Below are 12482 nucleotides of genomic sequence, written 5' to 3'. Positions count from 1 at the left end.
ATACATGTATTTTATAGCTTTAAATTATCTAAATCAACAGCCTTTGTATGAAAAGTTTTACTAACATATAGATAAAGTCAACTCTTGAGATTAAATCTTTTAAACAGCTGTATCTAAATTAATGTAGCTTAAGATAGTTTGGAACAACTTTTGAAAACATAACAAAATGAAATAATAAACTATTTGGCATTAACAGTTTGAATAAAGAAAGCTCTGATTTTTCTAACTTTTTAATTCAATTCAAAATGATTGGGTTTTACCCCTAAAATATTTTTCAATAGTTGTTGTCAAGACATTGTCCTTGAATTGAATTCTTCCATTAATAGCTTTTCTATAAATATTTCTGCACATATATTTTCTTGCCTTCTTACTGAGACCAAAAAAAGATAGGTACTGATCTAGACAAAAACGTTTTAAGTATTCATTGAGGTATTTCAAGAAAAGCTTAATTCAAGAAAAGGTTAATTCAAGAAAAGTTAAGACTTACTAAGACAAAGCAAAAGATAGGCATTTACTGAGACAAAAAAGACATTTTATGGACTGCAATTAAGACAAAAACACTCAGATTAACTTTATAGACAGTTTTTTGAAAGTTACTTTAAACCCATAAATTTGTGCTAGAACATCTCTGTTAATAATTTGTTTAACAAACTACACTTAAAATGAGAACAATCTACCATTATTCTTTACAGTAGAAACTTTCAGCAGGTCAAAGGAGGCATAGAGAATCAAAGCATTCAAAACTTCCATGCACAAAAAATCCAAAAATCCAAAAAAGAATTCTTCGCCACAAACTTGTTTTGATCCAACACATTCTAAATTATGTAATGATTTAGATTATGGGATATTCAATAGGTTCTATAAGTTAGGCAATTTTGTTTTTTATGCTGTGAAAGTTAACACTTCATATCTTTAGCTTCTCCACTTATTTTGTCTCAAGCACACCCGTTCATGGTTATTCCAGAAATAATTTGATCATAGATTTAATAATAAAGTCAGCTACTTCAACTAAACCTGTCATATTTTATATCTAAAATTCCAATTACTTTAATATATAAATATTACGCAATATGATGAAACTATTTTCACAGATGAAAAATACAAATATAAATTCTAGTTGGTTTTTTTACAATAAAAAGTAATACTGGCCAATATGAAATTTCATAACGGTCACAAAATTTCATCCAAAACATAACAACATAAGAACACTAACTGTTCTTCATAGCAACAAAGAAATTGAGAGAATATTGCATTATGTTTTTGTTTGTCATCCTGTCTTACTAAATATAAATGGCAAGAATTATAACTCTATTTAAGTCAAAAGTCAAATTGTAACAAAGAAAAATTATACTAAATAAATGTTAAAATTTATGTAGCTGCAACCTTGACCATTACATTTTAAAAGTGTTGCTAATTGGTTATTTTTTTTATTAATTTCAAAATTTCTCATTTAAAATCCTGATAGTAAATCAACAGTATAAGGATAAAGTTTTGCAATAGCAACAGACTTTTACAACTAAAGTTAGTAACAGTCATTCAAAAACTGACTTTGTTTATTGCATTATGCACATAGAAAGAGAGAGTAGTAAAGGTGTAATACCACCAAATCATGGTACGTCACATCCGGTTGCATACTAAAGTAGGTCTAAAAAAATATTCCCTTGTATTTGACCGTTGTAGGTAATTAATCCTACATTTTATTGCAGTAAAACTATTTCTGTGTCATAAACATATGTCTTGGGTATTTCAAAACACCAATTTTTTTTTATTTGTGATTTCAATAGAAAATTTTGTAATCTTGAGGTTACATGGGGACTAAACTTTGTACACAGATAGAATAAGGGGAGAAATTTGATTGGTTAACTTCCAATGATGGTTATTTTCTTATATGCAATGAAATGTTATGTGAAACTTTTTCTATAGAACTGGACAGGATAAAACTTTACTCATGCCAAGTAATTCTTTATTTGAAACAAAGATAAATTCTGCACAATTTTTTGAAAAGTGCAAATTTAACAAATACTAATAGGGGAAAATCAATGGTGGTATTACACCTAAATATGTAATTCTAAATTCCAACAAGAAAGAGTTTATTACAGTAACAGCGAAGTTTCTCTATATTTACACTTACAAATAACTAAGAGGTAGTAAAATGATATGAGCATATATCAATCAAGTTATTCTACATGTCTATCGTCATTCATTATACAATTGAACTCCTGTCAAATCTATATTGACCTTATAAAATTTGGTACTTGTTTAAAGAAATTAAGTTAAAAATCAATATAACAACATCTACTGTCTTAAAACTATAACACATGTAGATTATACAACCATTTATAAACAACCATGTTAAATGCCAGAAGCAGCAACCCTTTCTCAAAGCTTTCAACTTAAATACTGAAGCAGACAAATAAACAAAAAATATCTAACTTAACAAAAAAGATAATTTACCAAGGTTATCCTAGCTCATTGTTGGTAAAAAGTCAATACATATATGTAAATACTGCTATAATACATCAAAACACCTTTGATCTGATGGCAAATAAATATTATAATCTCATATACAACAGATCAATATAGTCTTATTGTTAACCTATGCCACAACATCATCTTAAAGTTGTGATAGAAATGAAAATGCAGTGCTATAAAGCAAAAATATGGATATAAATGTATACAAGAAAAAAGGTATGTAAAGCTCACAATTTTTAAAATTTGCTGCATTCAAAATTTACTAAATTGATGAGAAATGAATTGCATAATATATGTTTGCTTTCTTACAATGATGTGTATAACAGTATCAGATCTAATCTTGAATATTATTGATAAAATACAAAACATTAAAACTATATTGCTTTTTTAAATGATTATATATAACTCTAATACATATCACAATTATCACCAATCAGAGTCTGTTCTCATGTTGTTGTTCTGGTTTCCATAGAAACAGTCGTCTGCTGCCATGTATTGGTCTTGGCTAGAGATATTCGTTGCAATGTACAATTAAGTAAATAATGGTTTTTATCAGCTGTTTGATTCTTTCTGAATTACTGAGACGATTTGTTCATGGAGTTCATATAGTTCTGTAACCTTATTGCCGAGTTGTTCCTGAAGAGTTAACACTTCTGAAGTGTCTTTATCACGAATTGTTTTACAATCTTGTAATTGTCTTTGATAATCTTGTATTTTTAAAGTTAATAATTTATTTTCCTCTTCTAAACTCTGAAAGATAGAAAAATGACATTGTTTAGTAATAAATTGACTATGTACCAAACATCTACTGACATTTTGAAAACATTTTATAAGTGAAAGCACTGACGTTTACATCAACAATGAGAAAGAAGAAGTTTTCACTTTATGACAGGTCATCCATACATGATAGTGTGATTATGTCCCTTGTTAACCATACATATTTTTAATACCTAGGATGTTTTGTGTCAGAATTCAGGCACATGCAATTCTGCATAGGAGTTAAGTGTGTAATGTGTGCTGTCAGTTTACTTTCAGTAGATCTAACAATCATTACAACACAAACTGTAGTAACAGTTGATGCAAATCTTGCATCTATAATTTTCTTTATTTTCAATATCAAAATTGCTTTTTAAACACAGTTATCTCTCTTTGATAGTTTTCTATTATCAGATTCCCAAAAAAAAATAGTGGTTTGTCAATAATAAATCTCAATAGTTGGTATTTTTCTATTTAGTTTATAGTAGATAATGGAATGAATAATAATAGTTAACCACACCAATGAAGGAAAGTTACAGTAGTGTAGATAATGATAAACCATACCTGTAATTTGGATTGCATATTATTATTTTTGGTCTCTTTGGCACTAAGTTCCTCTGTTTTTCGTGTAAGCTGATTAATTTCCTGAAATATATTATTATCATTGATTAATAAGATGTTGTATGTATGACCAATCACATAAACTCTTAACTTAACATAGTTTTAGACATAAAGTCAATATGTAAATTACTACGATTTTTTCTTTACCAGAAATATTTGGATTATTGTTCGCTGATGTTTGTGGAAATTACAAAAATAATAATTTTCTGGTTTTCATATTCAAATTATTATATTTTGATTTAAAAGTACAAAATTACAAAGTAAACTGAACCCTTCCTATTTGGAACTATTCATTTCCATACTATATGTTTGATCCCATGGTGTAACATCATGTATCATGGGAGACACAGATCTAACAAGTCAAACATAATTCAGCTGGATATGTTAATTATGAGATATAGACTATAGAGTGACTGCACCATTTTCAACTCCTGTAATACGCCAAGCAAAAAATAATATTAAAATCAGCATCTTTTTGCAATGGCCTTCCTTAGATGATCAAAGACGCAATTGTTTGCATTTGGTTATTCTGGTGATCTTTGTAGTCCACATGCACACTATTTGTGCAAGGAAAAGCTAACTGACCTGGTAAATGGTGATAAAATCTGACAAAGATAATATCGAATTAATCTTGCAGTTGTTTTCACCCTTATCCTTTGGTCTTTCTGTAGTTTTTTTTTTTTATTGACATTCACAACACTTTTCCTTATTTTCCAATTGGAAATAAGGAAATGTGGTGTGATTGTCAAAAAAAAAATAATAAGGAAATGTGGTGTGAATGTCAATAAAAAAAATAATACAGAAAGACCAAAGACTTTGAAGCTTGATCATGTCCACCAATTCAAGCCTCTAGACCTAATCTTCACTTTACTATCATCAACTTAATGTAACAGCTGCTATGGCAGGGGCATAACAAATTTTTTGGGGGATGAATCAAGATCAAAAATTTCTAATTGCTATAACTAACATCTGATTTATCTTGACTTTCTATCTGTACTTTCTCTAATCGTTCTGTCAGTTGCTGTAGTTCTGTTTGTAAAGCTCCTATCTGTTCTGAGTTGTTCTGTTGTTTCTCCATTTCTACAACCTACAATATATATATATATATTATAAGTAGTTTCTTTATGTTTTGAAGAAAAGTGTTTCACCTAAACAATAGGATTACTTCTAAATAGAAAGTTCAAGAGAACATGTCTGAAAACTTAAACATCGCAATATCACTTTGTATTCAGGTCGAATCAAATGAAAATATCAGTGACTAAGTAAAAGCCCTTGTAGTAAACCAAACTAACAAAAAACTCTGAAGTACAATCAAGAAATGTCTAAAGAGTAGGACAGCACGACCAAAGGACATATATAAATAGATTAAGTACTCTGAGCTTGTTTTCTGTAACTGCAATCACTTCTTGACACTGTATCTCTAACTTTTGTTTTACATGGTATTTATTTACAAGTTATTTTCCCAGTCGGGTTATTTTCTTAACAACTAAATATTACCTTTTTCTTCATTCCAGCACTTTATTTTCAAGGTTTTTTTTTTTTACAGTTTTTTAACAACAGCGTTCATTACCTTTTTCTTCATTCTAGCACTCTCATCTTTGTAGGCTGCTAATTGTTTTTTCCATTCCTCTACATTTGCTGTGCTCTCTTGGAGTGCTGCAGTTAGTCTAGCATTGTTATTTTTCAGTGTCTGTAGTTCTATCTCCCATTTTTTGGCATTTGCTGAACTGCAAATTAAAAGAAAAATGTATTTACAAACCAAAGCACAGAAGAGTTATTGCAGAGTTATTCCTCTTTACATACTTTAAAATCATATAATAGTAGTTAGTTGAGTTTTCAGATGATACAGACATTAGATTGCTGTTAGGATAATCTATTATTGTACTTCAATCTTATTTTTTACATGGACACATTCTATATCTTTTTAACATTTTTATGTATTAATTATAATGTATATGTTCTTATGTACCATGGGTTCATTAATTTTCTTTCCTAAAGCCTTTTTATAGGAACAGGTGAATATTTTTGTGGAAACTTAATTTGTGTTTCTAACAAATTCTGCATGCAATCTTAAATAAAGTATGTATTTTATTGAAGACTTTGAGAATTGGTTCACCTAATTATTAAACCTATGGAATTGAAGAAAACTATACCAACTAACATTAAGAGGCTGTCACAACGACAGCAAACCGGATTTATTAGCATTTATTTGTGTCCTGGCAATATCACAAGAACCATTACTGATGATTGGTGAAGTGAAAATCGTCAATATCAAATTTGACCTCTATTTTGTCATTAGTATCAACATATTAAAATTTGAAAAGCTTGGATTGAATGGTTCGTGAGTAAATGCAACAACATGAATGGAAACACCATTTTACGATCTTTCAAGAACTATAACTCCTGAACGGTAAAAGTCAAAATCGTCATTATTGAACTTGACCTCCATTTTGTCATCAGTAACAACATATTAAAATTTGAAAAGCTTAGGATGAATGGTTCATGAGAAAATGCATAGACAAGACTGAAAACACCATTTTTCAATCTTTCAAGAACCATAACTCCTGAACGGTTAAAGTCAAAATCATCATTATTGAACTTGACCTCTATTTTGTCATCAGTAACAACATATTAGAATTTGAAAAGCTTTAGTTGAATGGTTCATGAGAAAATGCACAGACACGACTGGAAACACCATTTTTCAATCTTTCAAGAACCATTACTCCTGAACGGTAAAAGTCAAAATCGTCATTATTGAACTTGACCTCCATTTTGTCATCAGTAACAACATATTAAAATTTGAAAAGCTTAGGATGAATGGTTCATGAGAAAATGCATAGACAAGACTGAAAACACCATTTTTCAATCTTTCAAGAACCATAACTCCTGAACGGTTAAAGTCAAAATCATCATTATTGAACTTGACCTCTATTTTGTCATCAGTAACAACATATTAGAATTTGAAAAGCTTTAGTTGAATGGTTCATGAGAAAATGCACAGACACGACTGGAAACACCATTTTTCAATCTTTCAAGAACCATTACTCCTGAACGGTAAAAGTCAAAATCGGCATTATTGAACTTGACCCTCTATTTTGTCACCAGTAACAACATCTTAAAATTTGAAAAGCTTTGGTAGAACAGTTCATGCGTAAATGCACGGACACGACTGGAAACGCCATTTTTCAATCTTTCAAGAACCATAACTCCTGAACGGTAAAAGTCAAAATCGCCATTATTGAACTTGACCTTCATTTAGTTGTCAGTAACAACATATTAAAATTTTAAAAGCTTTGGTTGAACAGTTCATGAGTTAATGCACAGACAACATTTGATTGCCGCCCGCCCACCCGCCGAATATCCCCAAATCAATAACCGACATTTTTGTCACAAAAATCTGGTTAATAATTAATTCACATTACCAATATAACTAAAAAATAGATAAATTAAAAATATTATATTTGTAATAAATACACTCTGGCCTTTGTAAGTTTGTTACAAACCTTTGGGCTAAGGCAAGTTTAAGTCTATCATTTTCATATTTCATCTGACTTTCTGTTAGTTTGTTACAAACCTTTGGGCTAAGGCAAGTTTAAGTCTATCATTTTCATATTTCATCTGACTTTCTGTTAGTTTGTTACAAACCTTTGGGCTAAGGCAAGTTTAAGTCTATCATTTTCATATTTCATCTGACTTTCTGTAAGTGTGTTACAAACCTTTGGGCTAAGGCAAGTTTAAGTCTATCATTTTCATATTTCATCTGACTTTCTGTTAGTTTGTTACAAACCTTTGGGCTAAGGCAAGTTTAAGTCTATCATTTTCATATTTCATCTGACTTTCTGTAAGTGTGTTACAAACCTTTGGGCTAAGGCAAGTTTAAGTCTATCATTTTCATATTTCATCTGACTTTCTGTAAGTGTGTTACAAACCTTTGGGCTAAGGCAAGTTTAAGTCTATCATTTTCATATTTCATCTGACTTTCTGGACTGTTCCCAGTAGAACCAGGAGTATTAAATGAGTTTCTTCTCTCTTTCAGGTTTAAACCATCCTGAGATCCCTAAAATAGTCAAAATACACATATTACCGTATATACAAATATGAATAATTGACTAAAACAGCTTTCATCTTGTTTAAAAAAAAAGACATATGATAGTCCTTAGCTATGTTGTGTGATATTAAATAAAGTCGTTACTTATAACAAAATTTAATATTAATGCTTCTTATAGAAGACAACAGTAGAAACGACATAACAGTCTGTGCCATAAACTTTATAACCAAGAATTAATTGTTTGATTGATTGGTGTTTAACGCCACTTTCAGGACTATTGTGCTATTTTGTGGCAGCCATTTTTATTGAGAGGCAGACAAAGCGCCCAGAGAGACACACTGACCTTCAATAAACAAACTGATATGACTTTTTAATTAATATTGGAATAGAGGGCACCTGCAACATGAAGGATTTAAACTCACAACCTTGGTGTTTAACCATTGACTTCAAGAGGAGTATATTGAATTATTATAAATTTGTCTTATTAACATTTATCATGCTGCTTACTAAGCTGTGGCACAGCAATAGCAGTTTTAAGGCTGAGACTGATTTTACACAGAGAAAAAGAAAGGAAAAGCATTAAAATGCTAACACTCCAAAGAATCTTCAAAGGAAAATGCAGAAAAGCCAACTCTCAAAACAATATAAAATAGTTATAGAGAAACAAACCAACACACATTAGTTATATCATATCACACAAAGGTGTCTAAGCTGTTTGTAAGATATAGTCAAAAGATAAAGTTGTGAAATACAATTTATGTATCTAATTACAGTTGTTTGTATTATGAACAGAATCACATAATGTACTGTGTTTAAGAATTAAAGCATTGGTGCTAGACGATTGTCATTAAAATTAATTGTTTCGCCCAGTGCAGCTATATACGACCACAGAGGTCAAACCCTAAACAGTTGGCACAAAAATGGACACAATATTCGCACTTGATACAGGCCTTAATTTGGAATGCAATTAAATATTCGACACATAAAAGTTTTCTCACACAGAACAACTGTAGCCAAAAAACTTAGAATTGGTTATGCATATGATTTTTTTTTTACCCCCACTTTTCTTTTTTGCATTAAAAAAAAAAATTTGAAAAAATTGTCTTTTTAATTTCTGAAATCTTAAATATGAGAAACAATTGTCCCCCACAATTCCTCCTCCTCCCCCCTTTTTTTTCTTCATTTTCTCCCTTTCTTCCAAAATAAAAATTCATTCCCTCAAGATATGGTCATAATCTCAATTCAAATTTCATAATACATAATTTAAAAGCAGTGTAAGGGAGGTAATCCAATCTTAATGTTGTAATTGTCCATTAACCAGGACACCCTTGTTTCCCCCCTTTTTTGCCACTATTTCCAAAACGGTTTGAGCCATAACCAACCAAAAGCCAATCATAACTATCCCTTTGTGGTATGGAAACTTGTGGTATAATCTCGAGAAGATCCATACACCATTCCACAAGATTTTGTCTGGAAACTAGATAAATTTGTATTGGGGCTTTTTTTTTACCCCTAATTCCTAAACTGCTGGAACTATAACCCTCATATTCAATCCCAACCTTTTTTTTGATGTCATAAACCTTGTGATTAAATTTCACAGATTTCTATTTCCATATACTAAAGTTCTTGTCCCAAAACAAAATGTCTTTGGACAACATGGATGACAACAACAACGTGATACCAATATATGACTGCAAAATTTTTGCGGTGGTATAAAATTATTACAAAATACATATACTTATACACATACAATGCATATATTTTACTGTATTTATTTTATTCCAAAAAAGTTTTTTTTTTCTTAGAATCCAAGCATGCAACTTATTATAGAATGATTTTTATATTTCTCATCCTAAACTTCATGCAATCCATCTATAAATATACTATATATTGGCTACACCAAGTTCATTTCATGCATATGAGTTTTCTTAATATTCTCATGTACTAGTATTTACTTTTTTTTTAACCTTTAAAATTGATAAAATATCACCTTAACCAAAACCTGAAGAAAAAGTAACTCTTGTTCCACCTGACTGTGTCCTTGTCAAAGTCTTCAAAAAAGGTATTATTTCAAACAAATTCGATAAAATTATCCTCAAAATTGAGAATCAAAATTGTTTACCAATATTTGTGCACTGATGACTGAGCTTATGAATTCATTGTCTACACCAATCATTCTTTAATTAAAACATAGATGTTGTGTATTGCCTTTAGAATGAACGTTCTTATCTATAGTAAAACATGAGATTCCCTGTGAATCAATCAAACTTATATTACTAATTATAATTTACTTGTCCATTACTTGTTGGTAGTAATTGGTTTAGATATCAAATTCCTAAGCTCAAAATATCATTGCAATGCAAAAAGTGTGACAGTATCAGGTTCCCAACACTTAACTTGCATTCATTATTTCAGTATTGATTTTACTTAAAAAAATATTTTTTCAATCTAAAAATGAAATTAACATTTTTGATAGTGGTCACGATTCCCAATAATAAATGCATGCATTAAGTTCTAAATTTACAGTACTTCAGATTTCCGTAACAGTCATGATGGACAAGAGTTATTCCCAATAAAAGAAAGGAAGCTTTATCATTCAGCAAGAATTAGAAAGATGACAATACTTTGTTTTCTACTGAAGATTGTTCAGGGCTTTCTGCTGGATCTTCTGGGCTATCAGTCTACAAAATGTGGTGATAATCTCTAAGCTATTCCTCTCAATATCAATTTTCTTATTACACATGATTTATTTTTAAGAAGTATTATCGGAATGTAAATAAGACTATATATAATCCTAGAGACATAGATAAAACTGATAGCATATGAAAAATAATAATTCACAGATCATAAATCTATAGATGTTTTGACTGAAAATAAGAGTTACACAACAGATGTCTGTTAATATAGAGCAAAAATAAACATATTATTGATAAACAAATCAAAATAAAAGTCTACATTCTGTGTTGAGATGTTTTCTATCACAGTTTACTGTTTCAAAAATAACTTGTTTAGTCAAACTCAGTGTTTATTCAGAGTGGTTTGAGAGTTTTTAGTCAATGTTAGTTATTTTATAAAATCTAAAGAAAATGTTATCAATTTTGTGCATTATTATTTCTATTTAATTAATTTTTTTAACCAAAGCTTTTTAAAAATTACAACAAGTTATCTATGCTATGATTGATTTACCCTTTCCTACATAGACAAGATTACAAAAGAGACAAATAGAAGTTTTTCTAATTTCATACTTTGTTTGAATGTAATGACTAATGTAGAAGCAATAGAGGCAAATTATAAATAGCAATTGTGTAGAATTTATAAGCAATGAAACTTTCAAACTATTCAAACTCTTCCAACAGAGAAGACCATAAATGTAGATTTTTATACTTGTGTTCAAGAAATTTTATTCATGTTCCTTCTTTTCAAATTTACTGCTTTGTTCAATTAGACAGATACAAAAACAAATCAAAAACACCGATAATTTCTTCAAATTAAAAATAAACCAAGAACACCTATATTGATTTTGCAATGCTTAAATCACATTTGCTTAATTTGGAAACATCCCAACACTATACAGTTATATAAAGAACATGCAAGCACCAAACAAACCTGAACAGCAGAGAGGCTAGAGCTGCGATGGTGCAGGACCTGGCGTGCACCTGCTGGGGAGGGAGGAAGAGCAGGGGTAGACTGGCTAGCAGAGTGATTCTCGTCTACAACATTCCCGTTAATTTGAGGACTATGTTGTGGTGGAGGCGGCTGTACTTGTTGTTGAGCTACCTGTTGTCTTGTAAGATCTTTGATGTCTTTGAACTTCTCTATAAACTAAAATGAGAAAATAAATAGGAATGAAATACTTCTCAACCAAATACAGTTATTATACTGGCCTTTGTTAGTCTTGTATTATTTTAACTTTAGTTTCTTGTGTACAGTTTGGAAATTTGTATGGCGTTTATTATCACTGAACTAGTATATATTTGTTTAGGGGCCAGCTGAAGGACGCCACCGGGTGCGTGAATTTCTTGCTACATTAAAGACCTGTTAGTGACCTTCTGCTGTTGTTTTTATTTTATTTATGGTCGGGTTGTTGTCTCTTTGACACATCCCCATTTCCATTCTCAATTTTATTGTGTATCAATCTTTCAAAGACCAGATACAGTCTAGGTCCCAGTTCCATTAACATGATTCAAGATCAATTATCATATTAAAGCAGATGTCTGGCTTATAATGATTTCAAAAGGAATATTCCAGCACCTAAAACATTGTTTTGTTGTACTCTGTAAATCTATAAAAATATTAAGAAGGAACCAGACAGAACTTTGAAGTTCAAGAAAATAGGCACTTTGTGTAATGCCCTCAACATCTGGTAAAACTAGATATCATTGAGATGGTAGCCATCTCTGTGAGACCTGCTGTAAATGATGTGTGGTGAAACATTATTGTATCTTTACCATAGAACATGAAGATATCAACTGAAATCAAAGTATTTACCTTTAATCTTTGACCTAGGAAGTTGTACATATATTATGACACACCTTCTGGTTATACATGTCAAATATAAACTTTGAAATCATAATGGTTCTCAAGA

The 12482-nt window shown here is 30.3% G+C and overlaps 1 protein-coding gene across 11 annotated transcripts in view; it reads right to left on the bottom strand.

Annotated features, from left to right (window-relative positions):
• Positions 1-1009: 1009 nt before the first annotated feature.
• LOC134714799 (homer protein homolog 2-like) overlaps positions 1010-12482 on the bottom strand; it is a 48027-nt gene continuing 36554 nt past the window's right edge. For 10 of the 11 annotated variants that reach the window (XM_063576377.1, XM_063576367.1, XM_063576371.1 and 7 more), the window contains 7 exons: positions 11504-11719; positions 10522-10578; positions 7779-7906; positions 5420-5576; positions 4817-4936; positions 3793-3873; positions 1010-3222 (listed from right to left, as the gene is read on the bottom strand). In XM_063576377.1, the coding sequence (XP_063432447.1) occupies positions 3025-3222; positions 3793-3873; positions 4817-4936; positions 5420-5576; positions 7779-7906; positions 10522-10578; positions 11504-11719 (957 nt within the window). In that variant the 3' untranslated portion in view covers positions 1010-3024. The remainder of the gene's footprint in view (positions 3223-3792; positions 3874-4816; positions 4937-5419; positions 5577-7778; positions 7907-10521; positions 10579-11503; positions 11720-12482) is intronic. The other variant, XM_063576368.1, reaches the window with a different exon arrangement.

The sequence above is a fragment of the Mytilus trossulus genome, chromosome 4 (genome assembly GCF_036588685.1).
Source record: "Mytilus trossulus isolate FHL-02 chromosome 4, PNRI_Mtr1.1.1.hap1, whole genome shotgun sequence".
NCBI lineage: Eukaryota > Metazoa > Mollusca > Bivalvia > Mytilida > Mytilidae > Mytilus > Mytilus trossulus.
This window is presented reverse-complemented; position numbering and strand designations above follow the sequence as displayed.